Source organism: Coptis chinensis, chromosome 2, assembly GCF_015680905.1.
Source record: "Coptis chinensis isolate HL-2020 chromosome 2, ASM1568090v1, whole genome shotgun sequence".
Classification (NCBI taxonomy): domain Eukaryota; kingdom Viridiplantae; phylum Streptophyta; class Magnoliopsida; order Ranunculales; family Ranunculaceae; genus Coptis; species Coptis chinensis.
Genome location: NC_141457.1, coordinates 19,356,555 through 19,383,360, shown reverse-complemented (window position 1 = coordinate 19,383,360; position 26,806 = coordinate 19,356,555). Strand labels below are relative to the sequence as shown.

The window sequence follows — 26,806 nt, the reverse complement described above, 5'->3', positions numbered from 1 at the left end:
TGAAGATATATATATATATAATGTTTCTCTGTTCTTTTTCTTTAAACAGGAAAAGAAGAGCAAATGGTCCACAACCAGTAACTTACTATCCAATACCATGTGATTCTTGTGAAAATGTGAGCTTTGCACGTAGAGTATGTTCAGATCCACCCACAATCTGCAACATATTGCATCAAAAAATTTAAAAGGTTATGCACACAAAAATTAATTTCAAATATAAATGGCGCACCTATTTGTTAAGCAAAACCCTCAAAGAAAAAGGAAGGACAATCTTCAATATCTAGTAAGCATACCTTCTTCAAGCCCCATTCAAGTTTCTTATTTGCTTCCTTAAAGTCCCAACTGCTCCAGATTCCAACTCAAAACTAACCCTATTGAATTCCAGAAGACCTAATCAGAAAGACTTGTTAAGAACAAAGGGATCTGCTTACATGTTTTTGCATGTGCTATTACTTTGTTTACTGGACTATAAATTTAAATTTAGAAATCAGTAAAAAGAAAATAAATCCAAAAATTCTGTGAAAAAATAAATTAATAAAAAAAAACTTACAAATCAATGGCTTCCTTCTTCGTCTTCTTCGTGAATGAGAGTTCCTTCTTCATCAGTGAAAGATCTTCAATTTTTTAAGAAAAATCGTGATTTTTTATTTTTATTTTTTCAAACAATCATTCAAAATCATTTTGTTTGGTTTTTCATAGCAAAAGAGATCGAATAAAAGATTTCGACTTTGGAGGAAGGAGATGATTTTTTTTTTTTTTTTTGAAGAGAATAGGGTTTCCAAGAGACGGATGGGGTGTGGTTTGCCGAAAGTTTTTTTCTCCAAACCCTTCTGCTCTCTTTTTTCTCTTCTCTTGCTTGCCGAAGCTTTGGAAACTGGGGTTTTTTTTCCTAACGAAGGGTTGGGTTCTTTTTTTATTTGTTAATTACTAAAATAGCCCATACATAAAATTGAAATAATGGCGTAGCTTTGTTTTTCGTTTTTACATAACATATGAAAAAACAATTTTGACTTATATTAAATTAGAGAGCAGACCAAATTCAAGGTTAGTTTGGTAAGAAGGTGAGTAATTATTTTTCAAGTATGGACTATTTTAAAAACTTGGCTGACGTGGCTCACTATGAGCATCTTGGGAGAATGGATATTAATGTAGGTAGGATTACAATATGCAACATTATACAATTAGCCAATAGCCAACAATTCCCATCCTCAAGAAGCGGGTTTAACAACACCTAGTCGATCTTCTCTCTTTCTGCCTATGTGACCTATTTGCAAGAAGAACACAACATATAAATTTCGTTATAACATGTTGTGTTCTTACTACAGATTTATATATATATATATATATATATAAACTCGTGCATATTCTCTCTCCTCACCATATCGCTATATTTTCCAAACCGAGCAATATTATAGGCTCTTAAAAAAAAGGTGCTAATAATTAGAAACACCTCCCTGCATTTGCTTAATTTTCCTTAATCTATTCTTTAATTACTACCCCCTCCCTAAATAAAACCGAAAAAAACAAAAAATAAGAAAAAGTTTTGAAAATCGTAGGTAAACCCTAACACACCCACACAACACTCGCAAAAAAAAAAGGTCTTACTCAACCATTTCAGCAACCCTTGCTTTCTACAAAATTTAATCAAGTCTTCCACCCTAGAACTCCCCATCAAAATGAAAACATCTCTTACAAGATTGTTCAATCCCTCATCATCAAAATTGTTCAGGTCAACTTTTTTCCAACTGTGATATCGATCAAAAAAAGAAAGTATTACCCATGAGAAGAGATAAGAAAAACTTTCGGAATCTCTTTCACCATACGCTAACAATCCATTCATAGCTTCTACTTGCAAATCAGGTATGACTTCTCTTTTTGATTGCTTTTAATTTCCAATTTCTTTTCAATTTCATATATGTCATTAATTCAATATCTACTGTGATATATTTGTTTCTTTAAATCTTTAGTTAGTTTTTCTATCGTGTCTTGCTTCCATCTTATTACCATTGGTAGAAAAAAATTATTTTCTAAGGAAAAGTTTAGACCTTCGATATTAAGAAATAAATACACCAAGATCATTAATTAAGAATTACTTTGGTATGATTAAGTATAGACTGCTTCTTGCATAGTGTAACACCAATATGCTAAATGCATAGTGTGCTAGTATGTCTGGTTATGTACTGCCATAAGCAGTGGCGGAGCCAGCAGGAATTTAATCCAGGTAGGGCACCATAAAACTTTGGATATTTCTTATTGTTTGTCGTCGATACTAAAATTGAGCCTTAGACAGCATAGCCACATAACTGCCTACTACAATCCAATATTTTAATCAACTTCATCCAAACTAATTTCACAACCTTTTCTTAATTGATAATTATATAATTCCCCTTTCAAATAATTACAATATAATATTGCACAACCCAATTAACATCATTCTAACAGTATGAACATATATTCTTGCACCTCCATAACCAAAACAACACAATCCACAGATAAACTAACAAGCCAATTTCAGAAAAACAACAATTGAATCATTACTTTAACATATTGTAAAGTATAAAAGAACATAAGAAATTACCTTAGGAAATAATCAGGAGCAGAAACAATCTTTTCGGTCTGTTAGCAACGCATAGGTCATTTACACTTAGGTTTTTTTCACACTTCAATTAGGCCTTTTTTGTTTTTGGGTTTGGGTTGTAACTTTTTTAAAAACGAGAGAAAAATTACCATATGAGCACCCTTTTGGTGTCATATAGTTAGTTAATTAGTTATGTGCGACATTGATTCGTTCTTCTCAAATAAATTTCCTAAAGTAGCGAGGGACGTGAATAATGAGAGGGTGGTTGGTGCTAACAATCCAGTGATGGTGCAAAAGTGTCATGGATATAAATAAAGTAACCTAAAATTAATATGTATTGGTGGTTCATTACACTATGTGAGTAGTTGCAGAAGAGAGTAACTAGAATGCCATTATAAAAAGCCTACACAACCACTTACCATAAAAAGGAATATGCCACCTCAACTTAGATACCAAACGTAATTCTTTTTTCAGTTTTTATAGGCTTTCTCTCAAAGCTAAAAAAAAGAGGCCAGGAGACAACAAAACTCTACTACTAATGTAAACATTAAACAAATAGTCCTCTCAGTTTCTCTCTCTTAGGGTTTCACAAGATAAGAATGGTGGATTACGCTAGAGTGCAGAAATAATTGGTTGATTGTAATACTAATTTTTTTTATATATCCAAATTTCAAGGGGTGATTGTAATAACATATTGAAATCTTGCATCTCTAGTCCCAGGTTGGTCCATGAATAGATCTGCCCTTGGGCATACAGCTTACCAAATTATATATAGAGATGCAAGATTTCATTTTTCATCAAAACATTGCATGCACCAGCCACTACACTGTCTACTACTACTACTACTACAGAGTTCTAGTAGGAGTTTTTGTCCACTATATATGTTATTCTGCAAGAACTTACGAGTTTCTACCAAAAAGACAACTATGAGACTGTTAATTAACCTCACATAACTAACCACAAAGTTGAGTATCTAGAAGAACTTTTAATTTATGTAGTTCAGTAGTTTGTAGTCAGTACCATTGGCACCAGTGGCAAAAATGGATAAGAAATTAAATGAGGTAAGACTTAATATAGAGAATATATATATATTTCAAAGAATAATGTCGTGCTGATTACTGTAATATATACTCGATTGATAGTCTGCGTTAATTATTAGATCAAATTTTAAGGGCTCTGTCAACTTTTCGATAATGGTGGGTTATGGTGACATGGCGTCATGCAGAAGTACTTTTTTACTGAAAATGAGACGGTTGAGCTTAATGAGATACTTAATTATTTGACACTAGGACCATGAATTCCATATCTCAAGTTTTGGAACTCAAAGATATAAAATTTCTAACCGGTCAATTATTGGATTTCATATTCTGGTCTTGCATATGTTGTTGTTGAACATTGATTTGTTTATTTCTCTTTCATGAATCCTTAAGTCCCTAACACACTATTGGTTTGCATTCATTTAATAGTTCATTAAATGGGTATAGGTTGGTTTGAGTTTTCTTCATAAATTGAGGTTACTACAAAGCTTTGATTGAAAAAAAAAAACGGAGGTACCAAAAATGTTATTTGATTTGTTAAAAATGTTCAAAAATGTTTGTGAATCAGCACTTCTATTTAAACCAAGTTTATTTAAATTCACATATTATATCATAGTTATGATTTAAAGGAGGAAAATTGCTTATAATAATGAGTTGGAAGGATTTATGTATTTATGATTTTGTTGTTGTTAAGTGTCAGTTCAAGTAGGTCATTCACTTAAATATTGTTGTCACTTGGCAGCTTCTTTGCCCATATCATGTATATATTAACATAATAGACAAATTAGCCTGAGCATACATTCTTTTAACGAAATCGATTGTACACCAAAAAGATTAGCCGTTGGATATGCTCTTAGTGAAAAATAAAAAGATAACAACGAAGAAATCTTAACATGGATATAAGTAGACAAAGAAGAATTTTTATTATAACAACGAAAAATTCATATTGTTATTAAGTAGAAAGTGATAGATAATGCGTCCAAGACTTATTTATTTGTTGATAACATTATACTTGCAGTTATTTGTGTCCAAGCCATCAGACAATACTTCTTAGTTGACATACTATACAAATCTACGAGGAACTAATGGAAGTATTTCTAGTGCAGATCTTATAGCAAAAGTTAGCGCAACCTCCCACCCGCCTCTTTTCCTACATCCCATTCTTTATCTGGCAATCATCTAGTAATCTATCTTACACGCCAATTCATTTTTTGTTCTCCATTTTTTTTTGGTGTAGGGTTAGAAAGAGAGGGTGAGTTTTTCTATTGAACTGAAGATGTACGTGTTTCTGAGTTTTCCGTTTAACCTTATTCAAATGTTTTAGTTTTCAGGCATTCTAAATGTGGTTGTTTTTGCATCTGTCAATTTATTCTCCAAGTAGTTGCAGCTAATCAATTTTGGTGTAAAAATCCATGACAAAACATTGATACGATTATTAGTTGATTTTTTCCAAAAGATCCACTTGAGTGATACATGACTGCTCTATTTCTAAAACACAGAAGTGATCAAACAGTTCTCAACAAACTCAGACAATGAAGGTATTTTATTTTCTTTTGCTTTAGTGATTCCCAACTTTATTATTTACTAGATTTTTCATTTAGTTTTTTTTTTTCATGTGCTTAATATCAATCTGAAAAACTATTAGACTCCAATCACTCCACTAGCCTTTTAATGATGATAGTTTGGTAGACATATCCATGTGTACAGTGATCTAAAAATTAGAGAACAATGACAAAAAAGAAAAACAAAATTGCCACTATTTTTTTGTGTTTTGTCTTATGAATAGGAGATTCACCATGTTCATGTGAACATAATGACATGCTACCAGAACCGAATGATGTTGTTTTACACCGATTACATTATTATTTTGGTGCAATTGATTTTTGATTCATCGAGTGTTTTAGAAAGCAAGTGGACTGTTTAAAGTTCATCCAATTACTTATAGGTCTGTAGTTATGGATTTAATACCAACAAAATGCAAAAAATGTTTTATCTTATTTGTTAAAGCTGTTGGAACAACCAATGCTTATTACAATGATGTTTAGCTTATAGTGATTCTTCCCACTATGTCCACTATACGAGTTGTTGGATGTCATGTTGTTTTTTTTGCAATTAGAGTATGATGCGACTTTGAGACTTTATGTTTGTTTAAAATGGCTGGTTAGGAACTTGGATTCTACATTTTAAGATTTTGTTGTATAGTTATCGACCAAGTTTGCTACAAAGCTTAGTTGTTAGTGTTCATACTTTCTCCTTCACCGATTTATTTATAAAAATGTTTTCGACTAATATGTAAGTGATGCCTCTTCTTAGCTTCTATGAATGACAAATAGTTTTAGGATCGGAGTTACAGTATTGAGGATATTAGTAGTGCATACCAAGTTAAGTGATAAATATTTGATATCGTATGGTTGTCCGATCCATGATAGTATATGAGTGTCTATAATCTGATACTCAGGATGAGAGTGGTATATTGGGCGGTGAAACACTTCATGATACACACTCTATTCTAACATTTTGGCTTTTTAAGATGGTTCATTAACCAGTACATATATTTTTTGCTTTTATCTGAAAACTCTATTCTAATATTTTTAGTTTTCAACTTCTAACTTTCTTTTTCTTCTATGTATTTTACTCTCTTCTTTGTAGGAAAACTCCTTACAAATATGGTTTTATCAAATGGTTAGATACTCAATTCAACCATGGACACAACATGATTCTGGAAAGAACCAACATTAGCATTCATTTTAAGGTAACTAATTTGTTTTTCTTTTTTGCATTTTCTTTCATTTAGAATTTAAGTTTTGTTAATGGTTTGAACCAGAAAGAATATAGAATGTCATTGCATTCACCATAGGATTTATAATGTGTTCTTTTGTTTATGATGTTCGTACGACTAATACTACTTTAATAGCTCGCTGCCTTGATTAGATTGAGTTGCTAACGATAGCGTTACTAGCTTGATTACTTGCTCTAACATGGGACATTAACTTGCTTAATTACTTCATTTTTCTATTCCTTCTTTTTCTTTGGAGTTGAGTATATATAATTTTGGTTAGGCATTTCGTCATGGAGCTTGCTTATTTCGTAGCATTATACAAGCTATTGATTTATTCAGCATGTTCCAACTGATTTGCATTTTATATTTATATTTTTTCCTTTCAACTCATATGCGACGCAATATTTCTTAAGTTGTTTAACAACAAGATTGACCCTATCGTATTAGTTTGAAAGAGCATTTGTTTTTAGATAATGTAGTGTTTAGGATTCACTTTGGTATAAACCCGGCACACCGTAGTTAGCTTCTTTTCATCACACATGGTTATTAAAAAATGACCCGTAATAATGAATTTGTTATAAACTTATTGTAGGCCTTAATGGTCATCTACAATATGTATAGGACTAAACTTTAGGAACATAGTAGTGTTATTTGGAGCTTTGCATGTTGTAGCTACACTTGCTCACAACATAATAATTAGTAGCCCAAACCTTCAGCCAAATCTATAGGAGCTTGGCTCTGCAAGAGCAAGACCCACCATTACTAGCTTATTGCATATATATATACATGCAATAGATAGAGTGAACTCTTTGGAGTGTTGTTACAAAAATCCATTATTATCTTGAACTTTTTGCATAAGATAGCTTGGCTTCTCTTACCTATTGATTTGCAAGTTAGTTTTTCGTACATAATCAAAATTCTTATGTTTCCTCCCAACCACGTACTTAATTCTTTATTATCTTTTTTGTTTTAGATTGGGATAATCTGACACAATCTCAACTACACCTCTTCAACATCATTTATACTTTCAAAGATACCATCTAATACTCAAGACTATTGCCACCTCCAAATAGGTCTCTTTGGAATAGCTCAAGTTACAAAGATCAAAAGCCTTTAAAATATTTCTTTGATACGATTGTTTCTTTATTACTCTTTCTTCTTTCTTAATATTTCTTTATTTTCTCATAGTATATATATTATTTTTGCACCTTGAGCTTAAAAAGGAAACTCAATAGGAGTTCCAAAAAATAAAAAACCGTAACCTCAGCACTGCACGCAACCCAGTTTCGCTAATAAATTTTGGGTTTTGCCTGTGATTACTAAATAGATAGGTATTTGGGATTTTTCTTTTTTGGTTTTGGGATGCATATGTAAGTTCATGATTTGCAATCTCTCTAGCTTTTATATTAAGAGATTGGCTAAGGCAGAATCAATGGAAAAACCGCAAATATTAAAAAAAAAAAATCTCTTTCTAACGTGTCACATAAGTGAATTATTTAGCCAAGCATTGACATGCTTGAACATATTATTTGGTACATTGCTATCAACATAGCAACATTGGTGGTTTGTGGATACATGCTATAGTGTGTTTTTTCTTCTCCTGTGATAATGCACAAATGCTCATTACTTTTGGATATCAGGGACCAAAAACTTTTATTTAGCAATGTGCAAGCACAAGCAGAATGAGCCTTAGGCATTGACATGTTGACACAACAATGACTTTGAGGAATAGCATGTTTAGTAGAGCTCGAAGCACTAACCTAAACTATAGGTAATCATCTTCTTTCATTGACTTTAAGTTTTTGCCATATCATATGTTTTGTTATCCCTGGTGGGTTGGTTTTGGCAGTTGAGCTTATGGCTCACAGATTTGGGGTTGTTTGAATAGGAGCTGAGTACAGTTCAAGTCCCTAGTTAATGTGAAAAACATTCATGTTTGTAGTTCCCAATGGTTGCATGGTGTGAACAGGGCCGGCTCAACCCAACTCGAGGCCTAAGGCAGGGACCCAAGTGAGGCCTTAAAAAAAATAAAAAAGCCTTGAACAATCTAAATGAGACTTCTTCTATAAGAAGATTCTTATAGAATTACTTACTATGAATGCCTAATTTATAGGATTCTATGTAGATTATACACCAGAAGATGTTTAAGAGTGATTCGACTGAATTAGAGAGGCCTATTTATCAGGAGAGTTTAGTTGAATGATTGAAATTAAAGTCCATGTTTTCAGGAATTTAAGGCTTTTGTGTGAATCAAACTCCTATTTTCTAGAAAATTTCTTTTTTGATAGTACGTAATTATACACATACCAAACTTTACGAGGCCTTTTCGAGAGTGTGGCCTTAGGCAGTCGCCTATTTCACCTTAAGGATGAGCCGGCACTGGGTGTGAATATATATTCTAATGTGAATCGATAGCATACTCTGTTTCATCATCTCATAACGCTAGCTACCATGTTAAAATAATGATTTGTTATGAAACATAATAATGAAAATAAATGTCAATGGATTTTTTTTTTACTATTTCATCTTTCTAATGTCACATCTTTCTAATTATTTACACGTAAGTTTCCTCTCCATGCTAAACTGCTATATTCTTAAAAACGGAAGAAAATTAAAAATTAAATGGCAAAAGGATATTAGGTTTTTTTGCTCATCGTCTTCACATTAACCATGCGTATATGAAATCACTGTGCTTCAAATTGGATTATTACTGGTTACCTGATCATGATCATTCTATTAGTGTTGATACATTACTGAATATAATTTTATTTAGACTTGTTTAGGCACATGTATCTAACTGTTACTAATATCTTTTGTATTGACAATATAATGCTAAACACAATTACATGGGACGCGTCTGTGTAAAAAACATTCCTAACCATGACAAGACTAACACATTGGGCACTCCATAAAGACACTTAAGGTCAGTATTCCAACGTCAGCCACCATTGCAAAAAAATTATTCGTAAAGGTAAATTTACGGGATAACAATAACTTAAGGTTAATGTCGACACTCTTCTTTGTTAGATGGATTTTATAGATTAAAGTTAAATGCTAAGATTATATTTACTGTTTTCTAATATGTGAAGCATAGATGTTAAAAGTTCTCAATGTTGATTATATAGATATTAACAGGACTTAGTATAAACCCATGCATTTTCTTGCATCATGACAAAATGGTCAGAAGCTCTATCACTACTCAATCATAAAATATTGAAAAGGTTATTTGTTTCTTAACCTTAACCACATTTCTATTGTACGTCTTAGTAAGCATTCCATCCTTGACTTATTTTTTGTAAGCATTTCTTTATCTGCCACCCATACAAACATTGCCTACACAATCTGCTTATTTGTCATGTCCCAAATGATCTGTGTTGCAGAGTTTGCAAATTTTAATTAATTCGTGTTCGATATCTCAACTTGAATTTGTTGTGAAAGAGTTTTCTTTGAGCTCAAGAAATGCAATTGGCCCGTCATTCAATCTTTGTAAGTTACGTTTCATAGAGTTACAAAAAGTTGGAATGCTACTTTTGGTTTAATTTGGATTGTTTTTACTATTTGATAAAAATGATGAAAGCATCAAACTTGATTTTAGCATAGGTAGAATGTGATTATCTTCGGGTAGTGCTGTCGTTAAACATATCATATCGCCATAGAATTAGATATGGCTTAATTGTTTACATATACTAAGTATGGTCTTTGTCATTCTGGGAAGTTATGTGTCTCATTGAGCACAATAGCTATAAGGTGGTTGAGCAGATTCAGGTGATGTCATATTATATATTCAAGAATGCCTCCCCAAGTACCAAGACTTTAATTACTTCTCAATGGTTTAGGTACGGTGTTTACATTTTCTTTCTTACTTTTTTAGTTTTTAATTCAAAATAATTTTTAATTGCTTTTGAATGGTTTCAAGTGTGTCTAAGTTCTTTAAATTAAAGTATATGATCAAGCATATTGGTTGCAAAAAGAATTTTGTTGTGAAAGATGGTTAGTTCCCTTTTTTCTGGACTGAATCATTAATTTAAGTTGGAAGGAGACTACAATTTTTTTTTCTTTGTATATATTTATGTTGCTCTATGTTCTTTGCAGGTTGTAATGGACGATGATGTCAATATAGACACTTTGGTGCTTGAAGTTTAATGTTATTTGCAAAGTGGGAATGATAGTGTGCTGTGTTCACAACGTTGCAAGAGCGAAATTGTAAGAACTTTAAAGGATAAAGAGTTTCAATGAAAGAGAAGATGTGCAAGCACTTCAATGAAGTGGATAGAAGTAGATGATAAAAGGTCATTATGGGCATCTGCTTTAGATAATTGACTCTTTGAGGAGTCAATACAAGATCGAGAAGGAAAATGGCGTTGGGATAAGTGCCAACTTTACAAAGTTAGGTTAAGAATTATATATTATGTGTAAATATCTTATGTAACCTATTGAGTTAACTCCAACGCACCACTTAGGATACAAAGGAGGAGGTACACTAGAAGTCAATTTCTTTGATTTAATAAAAGTTTGATTGTTCTTATTTGCCCAATCTTCTTAATGATTACATTATCCAATACATAAAAGCTACCCAATCATATATGAAAGAGGATGCTATATGTAGGAAAGTTGTTGAAATAATGGTTACTATCCTCTACACCAAGTCACCAACTAAATTTAGATTTTTTGCAGATTCCAATTCGAAACTACATCTACATTTAACTACAATTACACGTCAAGTTTACTAAGCTGACAAGCATTAGTACATTCTTTTTGAATAGATCTTTTTATTCATAGAGTTAAGGTTCATTGGTCTGAAGATGATAAAGTCAAGTGTAGCAAGCCGTTGGCTGGGCTTATTATTTATTTGCAGCCGATTAATGTTGATTGTCAAAGAGAGACTATTGTCTTTCGAAAATACAATGAATTCTAAAGAAAGGTAATCTAATTTACACAAGTGAAATTGTTTAAAATTTTGTTCTTTAACTTCTTTTCAATACACGCTATGTTTAATTACAAATTATTGCAAATTGTCTTACAACAAAAAATCATTTTATTTAAGGGCATCTGTTCAGTGAACGGGTATGAAATCTAAAGGCCCATTGATACAAAAAAACAACTTTTTAGTCTAAGAAATTATTGGCGCTGGGAACTTTGATCAATTAATTTATTGTCTGAGTTTCAATATAGTTTAAAAGATTTTTGATACATAATAATAAAATGAAAAATATATATATATAAAAACGGTCCCCGTTCGTTGAACGGGCCAAAAAATCTAGTGTCAATGCAATAAAGGAAACAAAATCACAAAGAAATCTCCAAAATGTGTTGTCCATATGACATGCTAAAAATCACAATTCACAACACAACAATAAACTCAGCTCCACATAAAACTGGCACAACTCCACTATTCCTGACTAGAAGTATAAGGTTATAAGCTTATGATTTAACAGATGTAATCAACCCAATAAGCTCCAATGAGAGAGAGAGAGAGAGAGAGAGAGAGAGAGAGAGAGAGAGAGAGAGAGAGAGAGAGAGAGAGAGAGAGAGAGAGAGAGAGAGAGAGAGAGAGAGAGAGAGAGAGAGAGAGAGAGAGAGCCTTTAAATGAAACTAGTAATAGCCTATGCCCAAGGCACTATTACAAATTAAACCCAACCCTAACCAATCAAATGATAAAAGCCCAGCCCACAAAGCATTCATTGTTGACCAAATCAATAATGATCCAGTACTCTTTCAAATTAATATTGTAAACTGCACATAATCTATAAGACTTTAGATCTGCACAACTTGTGAAATACAATAGTAGCCGCCGGACAGGGCCCTGTGAGCCCCACACCAAACCTTTTTATTAGATAGATATCGGAGACTTTGTTCAGTCTCTCCTTTATGAAATATTGAAGACTTTGTTCTGCGTTCGTAGATTTTTTATGTAGATAATAATAATAAAATAAAGCATCGCCACTACACCATAATAGTCTTTTTGTGATGCCACTTTGGTGTCACAAATAATTTTCGCGACGCCATTTTGGTGTATGACATTTATGTTGGGGTTTCACACCGATACCAATCGATCCCCACTACACAGATAATTTGTATTTGAATAATAACAACTCCAGACAACAATCTAAATATTCCCTACAACCAAACTAACATGCCCAACTCGCTAAACAACTACTAATAACAAATAATAATATAAAGCAGTAAAAGCATACCACAACACAAAGATATACCGTAGTTCGGCCAATGGTGCCTACTTCTACAAGAGCTAATCCTTTTATAAAGTGAGAAGGAAGATTACAATCACTCCTTTCAGTCTCTCACCTTACTAGATCACTCCGTTCTCTTTACAGGGTTGTTTCTCTGTAAATGTTCTCTCTCAATCTTGATTGCTTTCAAGATTGGGTTTCCTCTCTGTGTGCTGTGTCTTTTTCGTGTCTTGCATGTGTTAGGTTTTGCCAAAAACCCAAACCTTATATTGCAAACTCGCAGTTTCGCAAAAATAGAAATCCTTACCAAAATAGGCAAGGTCAAAGTTGAGCGCGCGCGCCCTAAAAACACTGGAGGTCGCTCACGGCATGGGCGCGGGTGCGCTTGGAGCAAGACCAATAGGAGCGCGTGCGAGCTCAAGCTTCTCCACGCAAACTGAATTCTTTTTCTCCTCATGTGAGGGATAACTCCAACAATCTCCCCCTCCCGAACAGTGAGGAGGGATACCTCCATGCAATTTCCAAATCAACAGGAGGAGTCTGCTACCATTCCAGCGGTAGCATAGCAAATATCAAATTTACCTTTCGGTAAGACTTTGGTCATCATATCCGACCCGTTCTTGTCGGTATGTATCTTCTCGATACACAAATGCTTATCTTAGAGTACTTCTCTAATCTAATAATAACGCACATGTATGTGCTTGGATCTAGAATGAAAACTCGGATTCTTGCTCAAATGGATGGCGCTCTGACTATCACATAGAACTACAAACTGTTTATGCTTTATCCCTAGTTCATCGAAGAACCTCTTCATCCATAGCATCTCTTTGCAAAACTCAGTGACTACAATATACTAGGCTTCTGTAGTGGAGAGGGCAACACACTTTTGCAATTTAGATTGCTAAGAAACTGCTCTCCCTACAAAAGTAACTAGATAACCGAAGGTGGACTTCATCGAGTTAACATCACCTGCCATGTCTGCATCAGTGTAGCCTTCAAGTAAGGGCTTACTTCCACCAAAACACAAACACAATTTGGAAGTGCCCTTGAGATATCTCAATATCCACTTAACACCTTCTCAATGCTCCTTCCCCGGATTTGACAGAAATCGGCTTACAACACCAACGACGAAAGCAATATTCGGTCTTGTACACACCACTGCATAGATCAAGCTGCCCACTACAGATGCATAAGGAATCTTTTCCATCTGACTCTGCTCATGCTCACCCTTTGAACACATCTCTTTGGTCATGCGGAACTGGCCACCAAGTAGACAACTGACTGACTTTGCTTGATCTATGTTGAATCTCCTCAACACATTCTCAATGTAGCTTTCTTGAGAAAGCCATAACTTCCCACTCTTTCTGTCACGAGTGATCTGCATCCCAAGTATCTGCTTTGCTTGACCCAAATCCTTCATCTCAAAGGACTTACTCAAGTTTTTCTTCAGCTTGGATATCTTGTTGATGTTTGGGCCAACTATCAACATATCATCCACATATAACAATAGCACAATGAAATCCCCGTCTGGAAATTTCTGAACAAACACACAATGATCAGAAGCAGACTTCTTGTATCCTTGGTTCACTATAAAGGAATCAAACTTTATATACCACTGTCTCGATGCCTGCTTCAACCCATACAAGCTCTTTATCAGCTTACATACTAGGTGCTCCTTGCCTTTGACCTCAAATCCCTCTGACTGGTCCATGTAGACATCTTCTTCAAAGTCTCCATAAAGAAAAGATGCCTTGACATCTAGTTGCTCAACCTTTAGGTTCATACTTGCAGTCATACCCAATACCACCCGGATAAAAGTCATCTTCACTACAGGAAAGAAAATCTCATCAAAGTCAATTCAATTTCTTTGACCAAATCCCTTCACAACAAGGCAAGCTTTGTGCCTTGGGTGTAGATTATTCTCCTCATGCTTGACTTTGTAGATCTACTTATTCTTGAGAATTTTTCTTCCTTCCGGTTTCTCAACTAACTCATAAGTGTGATTCTTATGCAAAGAATCCATCTCATCATGCATGGCCTTCAACCACTTCTCTTTGTCTGTACCTTCAAAAGCCTCTTGATAGTACATAGGTGCTCCACCATCAAATAGTAAAACATACGTATGTGGTGGATACCTGGTTGAAGCTTATCTCTCTCTGTTAGACCTCCTTGCCCCATCTGTTGGTGCCTCAGGAGGATGCACTTCTGCTTGCTCAGGTGGTGGTTCATGCACTTCATCTACATCTTTTGTACCAATATGTTCTATCCCATCATGAGCAATAGGATTCTCATCATGAGCTTCAAACTCATGGTTCTCTACATTCTCAATGCCTTCTGCACGTTCCACAGTAGGAACTTCTGGTTCTGAATCAACAAGATCATTAGTGAAATCCTGTAGCTTCTCACCCTCATCAAAGTCTGCTATGGTTTGGTCTTCCAAGAACACAACATCTCAACTTCGGATTACCTTCTTGTTAATCGGGTCATAGAGTTTGTAGCCAAACTTCTCATCCCCATAACCCAGAAAAATGCACTGCTTGGCTTTGTCATCAAGTTTGGATCTCTCATCCCTCGAAATATGCACAAATGACCTACACCTAAATACCCTCAAGTATCCATAATCAACATCTCTGCCTGACCATACTCTCTCTGGATAATCACTATTCAGAGGCTTCGACGGCGATAGGTTGATCACATGTACGGCTGTGCGCATTGCTTCTACCCAATAGCTTCTAGGTATCTTAGAGTGAGACAGCATGCATCTCATCCTCTCTACAATAGTCCAGTTTATTCTCTCGGCTATTCCATTCTGTTGCAGTGTCTTTGGAATGGTCTGCTCATGACGAATCCCATGACTCTGGCAATACTTTTCAAACGGCCCAATGTACTCACCCCCATTATCTGAACGAATACACTTCAACAACTTCCCTGTCTCTCTTTCCACCATGCTATGAAATTTCTCAAACACACCAAGTACGTCATCCTTGGTCTTCAGATTATATGCCCATACCTTTATTGATGCATCATCAATGAAGGTCACGAAGTATAAAGCTCCCTCGTGGGACTTTACTTTTATAGGACCACATAAGTCTGTGTGCACTAGTTTAAAGACATTGTTCTTTCTGTGAAACGGGAATCTTTGGAAAGACACCCTGTGTTGCTTTAATTTCCTACCAAATAGTGAGTACATCTATTGAAATGTGTACATTTAATGTCTGACATGGCCTTTTGCTTGGCAAAAACTTTCATCCCTTTTTTGCCCATATGACACAGTCTCTTGTGCCACAGTTCGGAGGAAACTTTTTCTTCTGCCACATTTACTTCTGCTTTACACAAACTAGCCTGTGTTTTATAAAGAGAGCAAGTTTTCTTCCCTCTGGCTGATATAATGGAACCTCTGCTCAGTTTCCATATCCCGTTACCAAACGAGTTTACAAAGCCATCATCATCTAACTTCCCAGCGGAAATTAGGTTTAGCTGAATGTCAGGGACATGTCTTACATCCTTGAGTGTCAAGGTGTATCCGACATTGGTTTCTATGTGAGCATCCCCAATCCCTGCAATCTTCGAGACTCCACTGTTGCCCATCTTCACTTCACCATATTCACCACAGCTGTAGGTGGTGAAGAATCTCCTGTGAGGTGTGACGTGATAGGATGCTCCTGTATCTATCACCCACTCTATATCCTGGCATGAGGTACTAAGACAACACTCACCACAATCTGACACAATTCCCACTAGACCATCATCGACTAGTGCGGTAGTATCTCTGCCTGAGTTTCTGTTCCTCTTTACCATGTCTTCATGTACACAGTTATTTTTCTCATCACTCTTCAGTGTTCTGCACTCATATTTGAAGTGGCCCTTGGTGGCACAATAGTAGCACTGTCTCTCTACCTTAAGAGTTCTAGCTTCACCCCTAGATTTGTTTCTGTCATCACCTCTAGAATGAGATGGTTTTCTACTTCTACCTCTCCCCCGTTTCTCTTTGACAAGGATCTCCGAGTGAGAGGAGCTACTTTTTGAACTCTTTCTAGTCTCCTCATTCAACAAAGACGCGGTAGCCATCTCCTTGGAAACGATTCCATCCTTGGCTGATTCGTGTAGAGAGACTGCTAACGTCTCCCAACTTTCGGGTAGAGGGCCTAATAGAAACAAAGCCTCAACTTCGTTTCCCAAATTAATCTTCATTAAATGCATCTGATTAATGGTATTTTGTACTTCGTTAAGATGCTCAGACATTGAAGAACCTTCTTGGTACTTCGTGTTGGCAAACTTCTTAACGAGCAACACTTTGTTTTCACATGACTTCCTCTCATAGAGGTCTTTGAGTTTCTTCCACAAGCCAAAAGCTGTAGTCTCTTGGGATACATGGTGAAAGACACTGTTGTCAAGCCACTGTCGAATGTACCCAATTGCTATTCTGTCAAGCTTGCTCCACTCAGCCGCAGCAACCGATTCCGGTCTTTCTCCTCCATTCTCAATGGGTTGTGTCAAGTCCTTGCAATAAAGTAAGTCTTCCATCTTGGCTTTCCAAATGGTGTAGTTCTTTCTATTCAGACTCGTCATGTGAGTGTTCACGGAATTGTCCATCTCTACAAGTTATTTAAACTCAAATCTTCTCTCAGGAGTTTTGTCAAACACTTTCCGACCAATATTTGGATAACACTCTAGGCTAATCTAACTAAGGCTCTGATACCACTTGTTGGGGTTTCACACCGATACCAATCGATCCCCACTACACAGATAACTTGTATTTGAACAATAACAACTCCAGACAACAATCTAAATATTCCCTACAACCAAACTAACATGTCCAACTCGCTAAACAACTATTAACAACAGATAATAATGTAAAGTAGTAAAAGCATACCACAACACAAAGATATACCGGCCAATTGTGCCTACTTCCACAAGAGCTGATCCTTTTATAAAGTGGGAAGGAAGATTACAATCACTCCTTTCAGTCTCTCTCTTTATTAGATCACTCATTTATCTTTACAGGGTTATTTCTCTGTAAAGGTTCTCTCTCAATCTTGATTGCTTTCAAGATTGGGTTTCCTCTCTGTGTGTTGTGTCTTTTTCGTGTCTTGCATGTGTTAGGTTTTGCCAAAAACCCAAACCTTATATTGCAAACTCGTGGTTTCGCAAAAATAGAAATCCCACTACACCATATCTGTTGAAAAAAGACACTTTTGGATGTCATTTTTCTAAAAAAAAGACACTTTTGGGTGTCGTATGGTGACCCTTTTTTTTTGCAGTCTTTTTTTTTCTACAACACTTGACAAGTGTCTTTTTTTTTTTCATTTATTTTTTAAAAAAGGCCGAATCAGGGCCAAAAAATGCCCCTACAGTTCTGTAGCATTAATAGCATCAGTAATAAACAGATACTTGTGACTTTTGAAGTGTGCAGTAATAGACAAAGCCCAGTCCTCATCCATAAGCTTAAAACACCACATGCAGCTATTGTTTGAAGTCTCATTAATTGTATAGTTCAGTTTTACAATCAATCTCATTTGTACTGATTCAAATAGACACTTCAAAGAGGTATGTAAACGGAACATCTCTCTTAAAGCAATACTTAATCGTACAGTCTTCATTGTGTAAGGAGCAAGTAGCACACAGAAGCTTTGAATCTCTCAGTCCTTGCTATGCCTGGCCGCATTTGCTCAAACAACCAACTCCCTCTTCTAGGTAATCCTGCCTCGAAATCCAGAACTCAGGTGCATCCCGCATTTAAGCCATGTAAAACTAAAGGTCTCTGCAAAAAATGATTCACGCCAACCAAAGAGGCAGAAGAAGTCCTTGTACAAGTATCAAGTGTGTGTGTGACTGACGAGAGAGAAAGAAAGAGATGTACTTTCATGATTCCTGCAAGGACTGCCCCTCCAAGGTATACCATATGCTTTCTTAGGTGGAGGATCCTCTATCCGTAAAGCGCAGTTTCTGCTCCAAAGAAACTTAGTTTGATGAGTCTTCAAGGGAAAACAAATACTTCCAAGTTTATCTCCATGTTTAGAAGATTAAACAGTGCTGTTTTGTTAAATTAATTGTGATACAACTGTAAAAAATGGGACTGTGAGAAAATACAGCATAGCTAACTTCAAACGAGGTCTTGTAATGTTATAGCTAACTTCTTCGGATGGAAGGGGTCACATAAAACCAATTCACAATCAGGGAAGAAAAAAATATATATACTTAATCTTTCAGGATGCGACTGCTAATACATTGCACACCTTCACTCAAATTTCATCACAGCTAACACTCACTCAAATTTCATCTTTCCCTCTATCTAATATGTTAAGGCCACCACTCAGATTGTCTAATATTTGATGAGAGAACAGAGCTGGAGAAATATACAGCTTAACAAATGGTTGCTGATTTTACTCTCTTGTATATTAAGCCTCTGGCATTATTGTGACTGGTGCATAATTTTTGTAGCACGTCCTTAAACTTAAACTTAACTGAAAAGTTGATCCACAGGTTTTGATGGTGCTGCTGGATCAGTAGAAACTTTGACAACCTGAACAAACATTATTGAAATCTTAGCATTCACTTCATTTTAGAAATAGCATACGTAAAACAAAAATTATGGACCACCAATATCTGTGACAACGGGATGATCAGTCATGTATGTAACAATGTAACATGTGACTACAATTGGTTTAAGTATACACCATCAAATAAATGTACTGCGTTTCAGAAGTATACATACATTGGAGTTCAAATAAATGTACTTACGCTCAAATAATACTCCAAAGTCTCTCTCTCTCTCTCTCAACTCATGTTGGCCTTCTTGATACAACCTCATCCATTAATCTATTCATACTTGGAATCGCTTCAGATTTCATTGTGTACTAAATTACTACTTCATCGACAAGCATTAATACATCATCGTCGTACAAGTATACAATCATATTTCGCAGTTAGTTCCACAGTTCAAATCAAAGATTGGCACAGAGTAGAATATAAGATAAAAAAATAATAAAAGTCTTGCATTTCTTTTTTACGCTTTCGATCTGATTTTTTTTTTATGCTATATTATTATATTATAATCAAAGATTCATAAATTTCAAAGTGCAACATATTTAATGCTTAGGGAAGAAGACATGGGCATACTGGAGATGGTCTCAAGTTTTACACTAGCTTATTCCAACAAAAGTTCCTATTGACATGGTTAACAAAATGCTAATTTATAGGATGGCCCTGGATACTGGAGATGGTCTTAGTCTTGCACTAACTTGTTACAACACAAACTTCTTTTGACATAGTTACTGACATGCTAATTTGTAGGATGACCTTATTGGTTATAAAGGTTAATATTGTCTGTTGTGTTTCAAAATCTAATATGCTACTATTTGTTTCAAAAATAATAATAAGCCTCTATACCACTCAAGTGACTTCATGCTTAGAAATACAGAATAGAATTAATCTAAGAAATTCATTCCTGTTTTTTGCTTTTCCATTATTGCTAAACTGACTGAGAACTCGTTTTTCTTTTCAGTCCATTAAGTCTTCGTTTGTGGACTAAACAAAAGACAATATGAAAGATTAACAAACTCTGATTTTTATCACTTGGTATGAACTATCAAATTTCTAGGTTTACCTGGTCAACAAGCATCCCAAGGCCCATGCTATCCATAAAATCTTTGACCCCAGTCCCACCATTTGACTGACTTGCTGATCTAAATTCTTCCCTTGCCTTTTCAGGATTTATCTGTGAGAGAAAGATTCCAATAAAATACCATAGCAAATATGTGTTTAATAGGCAGTATACATATACATAATGTTGTAGACACCCGTACATATAACTCTACCTACACACCTCAAGGGCAAACATCAGAGAATCTGGACCTTCAACTGGTACTAGCATCCCTCCAGTCAAATTCTAGCAAAAATGACACCACATTCATCATTACAAATCTAGCATAGGCAACTGTTGAAATGATAAACACGAATAATAATAATAATAATAATCTAGCATAGCCTTCTTCATTCCTTTCTGCATGAACACAGTCCTCTCAGGAATTTCCCCCAGCAGTAGCCGAACAATCACAGCCCATTTGTTGCACTGGACTCGGAAGCCAAGTGCTGAGGCAGATGCTTTACGAGCTGCTTGCAGAAGACTCTCTTTTGCATCTGTGTACTCTAACTGAATGGTGCGAATCTTCCCCAGATAGAACAAGTACCGGCAGAACTGCGAAAAGAAAATTAGGTGGGGGGTATTAACACACTCCACAGAAATGAAACCAGTTATGATAGGCCAAAAACAATAATAATAACAGAAACAACTACAAATTCAAAGGTATCAAGTTATACTAGCATTGGCGTAAATAAGACTACCAACTCCTCTAAAATTCCTAATCCACCTTTGAAAAGGTACACTAAAACAATTCGAATATTCAGGAAAAAGAAAGAAAGATTTCGTAACATATGTAATATACACAGAAACAGCGTAAATAATATTGTACTACCAAGTACCATCATTTAGTGAAATGTTTTGAGTTCCAAACTCCAGAATCCATGACAAATAGATCTAAGTCAATATTTCAAGAACAAATTCTACCCCAGCCCCTCTCAGAAATTTATGTAAAATTATGATAAACGCCAAAAAAAGAAACTGTGGATCCAAAGCTATGTTACATAGACACAGCATATTTTAAAAGTAATTCGTGTTGGATTTGTCTCCACATTTCACACACATTCTGTACGTAATATACCTAAAGCCCTATAGGACATGGGAACACCGACACACGTATCCTTGACAGTGTAACTAACTGCAATTGAATCTCAAAATGCAATTGAATTATAACTAACTGATACTTTTGTAACCATTACTAGTCATTTCCACCATAACATTAATGTTTTCTAATAAGGACACAACACATTATAAGTCATTTCAAGCTTTATTTCATATCTTCACATCACAAAAAACCAATACCAATCAATAATAAGCTAAAAACATATCCAAAATAAACATTTAACATTTATACAAAAATTTAGGGCTATGAAGCAAGGTTTGTTTACTTACTGATGATATTAAAACAATGATCAAACAGCTGAAAGTGAACAATCTGTAATGATTAAAAACTGATCGAAATCAATCAAAACATCAATTGAAGTGATCGAAATTAAAAATGAAATCGTTTATTTGGGATCGAAATCAAAAGATCGAAATCGTTTATTTTAAGTGATCGAAATTACCTGAAGAGAGACGGTATGTGATTGAGAAGAGAGTGATTTGAGAGCGATTTGAGATTCGAGAGCGAGGGTTTTCTTATTTTTGTGAAGATTACGAAAGAGTGAAAAGTGATTTTTTTTCTTTTTGGCCTCTCCTGTTTTTTATCTATGATCCGACGCCTCACATGGACTTCAACGACACACGTGGTGCGTGCTCATAACAGACTAAAGAAGGGCGTCGGTAGTTTTGTCTTTTTTTCGAATATCTGGTGTAGTGTCCTGACCAAAATAGACATGGGCGCAGGCGCGCCTTGGGCAAGGCCAAAGTCGAGCGCGCGCCCTAAAAACACTAGAGGTCCTTCATGGCATGGGCGCGGGCACGTCTAGAGCAAGACCAATAGAAGTGCGTGCACGCTCAAACTTCTCCACGCAAACTGAACTCCTTTTCTCCTCATGTGAAGGATAACTCTAACAATTTAGGCGTGACTGTATTTGTAACGGCATTCTGGCTAACAAGTTTTTAAAAATAGTAATCATTTAGAAATGACATTTTACAATGAATTCAACCTGCTCTCCATTTCTTTACAGCATAAATTACTGAATAGATCGACCAGACACAAGTTGTATAAACAATGATGATCCATTATATTTCCCCAAAAAAAGAATCCCAAACACTAATCCAATTGAACAACTAAATCCTTTCTAAATAGACATCCATGAATTGGATAATCCGTCTGTACTTAATTGAAAGAAAAAAAAAACAAAAGTGCAAAATGAAACATCATAATACAGTAGCAAAAGACCATCCTGATCCCGCTCAACTCGTATGCTGTTTCAAGCACGGGATATATTCATGTATAAACTTCAGAAACTAAATTTGAACTCGATCCACATTTTGCAAGGTGAAAATAAGTTGCAGGAGGTGATTCCTTCTCCTACACCTCCAACACGTCCACATTGTTCTGGAGTACCCAAAGCCCAAAGCGAAGATAAGGATATTGACTTTGCCTCCTCAAATTGTTTCCAATATATTCATCCTGAAAGAAAAAAAAAAAGATTAGCGAGACTATGTCAGTACTTTTACAACCAATAAATAAATATTTTTCATATATATGTCATGATCTATGGACTGCTACAGCTTTGGTCACAATTATAGGGAGTGTATGGAGGGGGCTGCTATTTATGCAGGTGGGTGTCTACGTGAATGTGCAGGTGGGAGTGTATGTTTACGTGAGTCCCTACGAAAGGTACGGATGTTACGCTAATGGGCTGCAAGTAAGTTCAGGTTCTAGCAATTGGTTTCCAAAGCTATCAAAGTGCAACTTTGATGCTTGTGGTTTTTCACATGATCATACTGATCAAGTCTACACGGAAGCTAGGGAAACCATGAACCGCCAACAACACTTTCGTGTTGCTAAATGCTAAGGATCTCCCTATGTTTCAGATTTGCCTGATTTAAGCACAAATTTAGACTTCAACATTTAAAGCACAAACCAGGATCATAAACCTTACTTCTTATCCACATTATCATACCAGCACCAAATCACATATTTCAAAATATACAAGTGTACGGAAAAACTAATTCCAAACAACAGACCAGATGAAAACAATATCATAGACCTTGCCTGATTGAAGTGGGAATTGGGGAGAGCGTGTGTACGTGATCATTTGATCCCTCCTGTGGATTCGTTCTTTGGAGAGTCAAAAAAAGCTCAAAAAATAAATAAAATAAATAAATCACATAAAAAACGTCGTTCACATTATGTACTACAGTAGTAGGTGTTCCATACGTAGATGGAATTTAGAATATAAGGAAACTAAGAGATGAGCAAAACTGAAAACAACTTAGATAAACTTAAATTTCCTTTAATTCTAAACTGGTCTTTAGGCTTCACCATTGAAACCATCAATTGCTTAACCAGAAACGTTAGTCACACTAGAGAATGCAAAGTCAATTACAGAATGCTAAAGGATGCTATCTGCGCTGTCGATTTCTAGATGTTTCTTGTCTTGGAACTATGAATACCAACTGTGATGAATCACTTTGGAATAGGGGTTGGAGTTGGTCCCATAGCAAGCCAAACCTTAAGTATACGTGCAAGTGAGTGTGTTGTGCACAAGAGTGTATGTATGTGTGTACTTCAAGTCATTGTCAGTGAACCAGACCAGCTTAAATGTTAGCCCTACGCCCCTACCTAAATCCAAGTTTTACTTTCGAAGTTTTTTTATGCTGTCTTCAGGCAATAATACCCAAAGACACCTTGGACCGGTTTGTTTTGAATTTCAACGTGTACATTCCTTTCCTCGTCACACACTTACTCCTTGGATGGCTGTTCAAGCTACACAGGATGGGCATAGGTGTGGTACTCTGCAGGTCAGAAAAAGAAAGATTCACAATCTTAAAAGAAATGAGAAGTGATCCCTTGTCTTTGGCACTTAACAAACAAGGCTGCAAACATAAAAATATACATTTGTTAAGTCCTGCAACACTTGAAACATGTGTACATATAGTGGACCAGAAGTCTAAAAGAAAGTACTTTGTGTAAAAAAAAAATAATACCAAAGGCAAGCAGTTCCATGGCAAATTAAGCAACGAAAAAACAAATGGTAGCCAACAACATATAAAATCAAATGTTGAAACAATACTCAACCCCATACAAAAGGGAAAATACATCCCATTGCAATGTCGATCACCATGATGGCATGATGTACATCGAAAAATTCTTACAAAAAGAGAAAGAAAACAGATATAGAAAAACCAGCAAGGGTAGCAGCAAAGAACATACTAAAAAAAATCCCAATGCAATACTTGGTGGAAGACAGTTATTAGAAGTCCATCCACCCATGAGTACAGGCAAGCTTCAATGATTTAAAAAATAATAAAAATATTAATGAAAGGAGGCCGGGTGCATCAGCACCCGGGTCCAAAGTTGTAGAATCAACTCAATCCAATCACCCAAACTAAAAAGATTTAGAGTTTACCAAGTTGTAGACCAGAATAACTACATTAAAGTTAATAACCAGTTTAGAGAAAGGAATCAGGAGCAACAACATAAATGCTTCCACCCATAAAGTATGGAATGCAGACGCAAAGAACAACAATTGACTATCAATTCTAATTGGATACATGTTGCAGCCCCAGAGTCAACTTGTCCCTAATAACACTTCCACTCAAGTGGAGAGAAGCTACAACTAAGGCCTAAGGATACTTCCACGCTTTATAAGTTCACTTCCAAGCTCAAAAAGTGTCATGGCAATCAATTGTTTAACCATTAATCAACAAATCACTTACAAAGAAAGAAAAACACCAAACTTCATACCAGCATTTCCGTACCGAATCCTCAAAGTTATTTCAATTGTCCTCAAAGCATATCTTTTCACACAATGCATCCCCTGTAACTCTTTTGTGACCCAAGTATTTGCAATCTTATAAAGATTGGAAAAAAGAAAAGAAAAAATAGACTTGTAAATATGAAATAATTAAGCAAGCCTGCAATCCGGTATGTAAATAAAGAGCCTGGTGTTGTTATCTCAACCAAGGCCCAAAATATCGATATCGATCAATATATCGGTGTACTCAAAAACCGATATATTTCGGATATATCGGATATATCCATTATTTTGGTGACCATTCCAAACTATTTAAAGTATCAGAAATATCGAAAATATTGGACATATAATATCAGAAATATCGGAAATATATTGGAAATATCGGATTTATATTAAAAAATGGTCAAAAAGTCAACCGATATATATCATAAATATCAGATATATCGATTATATCGGCGATATAAAGTTTTATATCGGAAATTCTGATATATATCGGAAAAAAGGGTTCTATATTCGGTGAATATATGTCGGAAATATCGATATTGGTGTACTAAAATACCGATATATATCGGCAATATATCGGATATATCGGTGATATTTTGGTCCATGATCTCAACAAAGATCTGGGCCCATGTTAATTAGGATTGAACAAAGATTTTATTATGAAACAAAGATCAGGGCGCCAGAATAAACATGGGCTTCTGCTCCATAGCACTTATCAGTTATCACCTTCTACTGTTGTACATAAGCTATCACAAGCAAATAACTATTGAAAGAAAAAACAGAAATATAGATCAATCAAAAAGCAAGGCACTAAAGTTTCAAAATATTTCATATATTCATTCAGATTTTATCACAAGGCCATCTAGCTTCCAGTAAGTACACCCAGCCAAATACTAACAACATTAAGGCCGAGGAGATGTGTGATAGTATCATCTACTTACAAGAATTGAAACTTTTAAGAAATCACTAACCCACCCGTAGGCCTTTTTGTATAAATATAGGCATATACCACTGCCAATTCCATTGGATCTCCCATTATGATTGAACCTAGGAATTGTTGAACATGAATCCCACCCCCACCCCCACCCCCACCCCCACCCCCACTTTAATTTAGACGGGCAGAACCATTTTCTTGATCTCCAACAGGTCATGTCTCTTCAATATATACAAAAGCAAGGTGCTAGCCAGTTACTATATCAGTATGTATCCTAGTTGATACCATTCTTATAAAATAGCTCGAGCCATAATGAATATCAAGAGAGAACAATCAAGATCATACTCAACCATGTTTCATATTATTAGACCAACAGGTCAATAGATATTAAGCGCATTAGAGTATATCTTGGCATTACAAAGGATAAACTTCCTGGGACTTGGAAGTATAAAACATAACACTGAGATTTCATATTGATAGACCATGGGAAGAATAAATTAAAGAAAGATAATGTAAGTGATACAACCAAATATTTGTTGGAATCTCTAAGTGTATTTCGAAATACTTGTGAGTGTGTGCAAAGTGGAGGAGATGAACCATATGTGTTCTCTCCACTTTAGTGCATAGTAGATAGTCCCACATTGGTTATCCACCACATCGGGTAGGGTTCAGGCCTGGGCTTGGGCTTACTGTTGTGGGTAGTGGTTTGACCAATAGCCTAAACTTGTTTTGCCTTTTTCTTGGCGACAAGTTTGGTGTTCTATTAGGAGTTGGTC

General features: G+C 35.5%; 1 protein-coding gene and 2 long non-coding RNA genes across 6 annotated transcripts; 1 reads left to right on the top strand and 2 right to left on the bottom strand.

Moving 5' to 3' along the window:
- The first annotated feature begins 1,581 nt into the window (after nucleotides 1–1,581).
- Nucleotides 1,582–22,825, top strand: LOC147515247 (uncharacterized). The gene is made up of 2 exons (XR_015213404.1): nucleotides 1,582–1,860; nucleotides 22,666–22,825. It is a non-coding gene; the product is annotated as an uncharacterized LOC147515247 (long non-coding RNA).
- Nucleotides 18,042–22,036, bottom strand: LOC147515248 (ATPase GET3B-like). 3 transcript variants are annotated; one of them, XR_015210020.1, is made up of 7 exons: nucleotides 21,788–22,036; nucleotides 21,615–21,657; nucleotides 20,409–20,780; nucleotides 20,190–20,300; nucleotides 19,049–19,106; nucleotides 18,444–18,529; nucleotides 18,042–18,344 (listed from the first exon to the last, which is right to left on the bottom strand). XR_015210020.1 is itself a non-coding variant. In XM_086586373.1 (6 exons), the coding sequence occupies exons 3-6, from the start codon at nucleotides 20,454–20,456 to the stop codon at nucleotides 18,510–18,512; spliced, it is 237 nt and encodes a 78-aa protein (XP_086442499.1). In that variant the 5' UTR covers nucleotides 20,457–20,780; nucleotides 21,615–21,657; nucleotides 21,788–22,036; the 3' UTR covers nucleotides 18,042–18,509. The 3 variants fall into 3 exon arrangements, 2 of the variants coding, with proteins under 2 accessions (XP_086442499.1, XP_086442498.1); XM_086586373.1 differs by having other exon boundaries at nucleotides 18,042–18,529; XM_086586372.1 differs by lacking the exon at nucleotides 18,444–18,529 and having other exon boundaries at nucleotides 21,788–22,006.
- Nucleotides 22,388–25,297, bottom strand: LOC147515246 (uncharacterized). 2 transcript variants are annotated; one of them, XR_015213403.1, is made up of 4 exons: nucleotides 25,084–25,297; nucleotides 24,083–24,212; nucleotides 23,389–23,441; nucleotides 22,388–22,800 (listed from the first exon to the last, which is right to left on the bottom strand). It is a non-coding gene; the product is annotated as an uncharacterized LOC147515246 (long non-coding RNA). The 2 variants fall into 2 exon arrangements; XR_015213402.1 differs by having other exon boundaries at nucleotides 24,083–24,131.
- Between the last annotated feature and the right edge of the window lie 1,509 nt (nucleotides 25,298–26,806).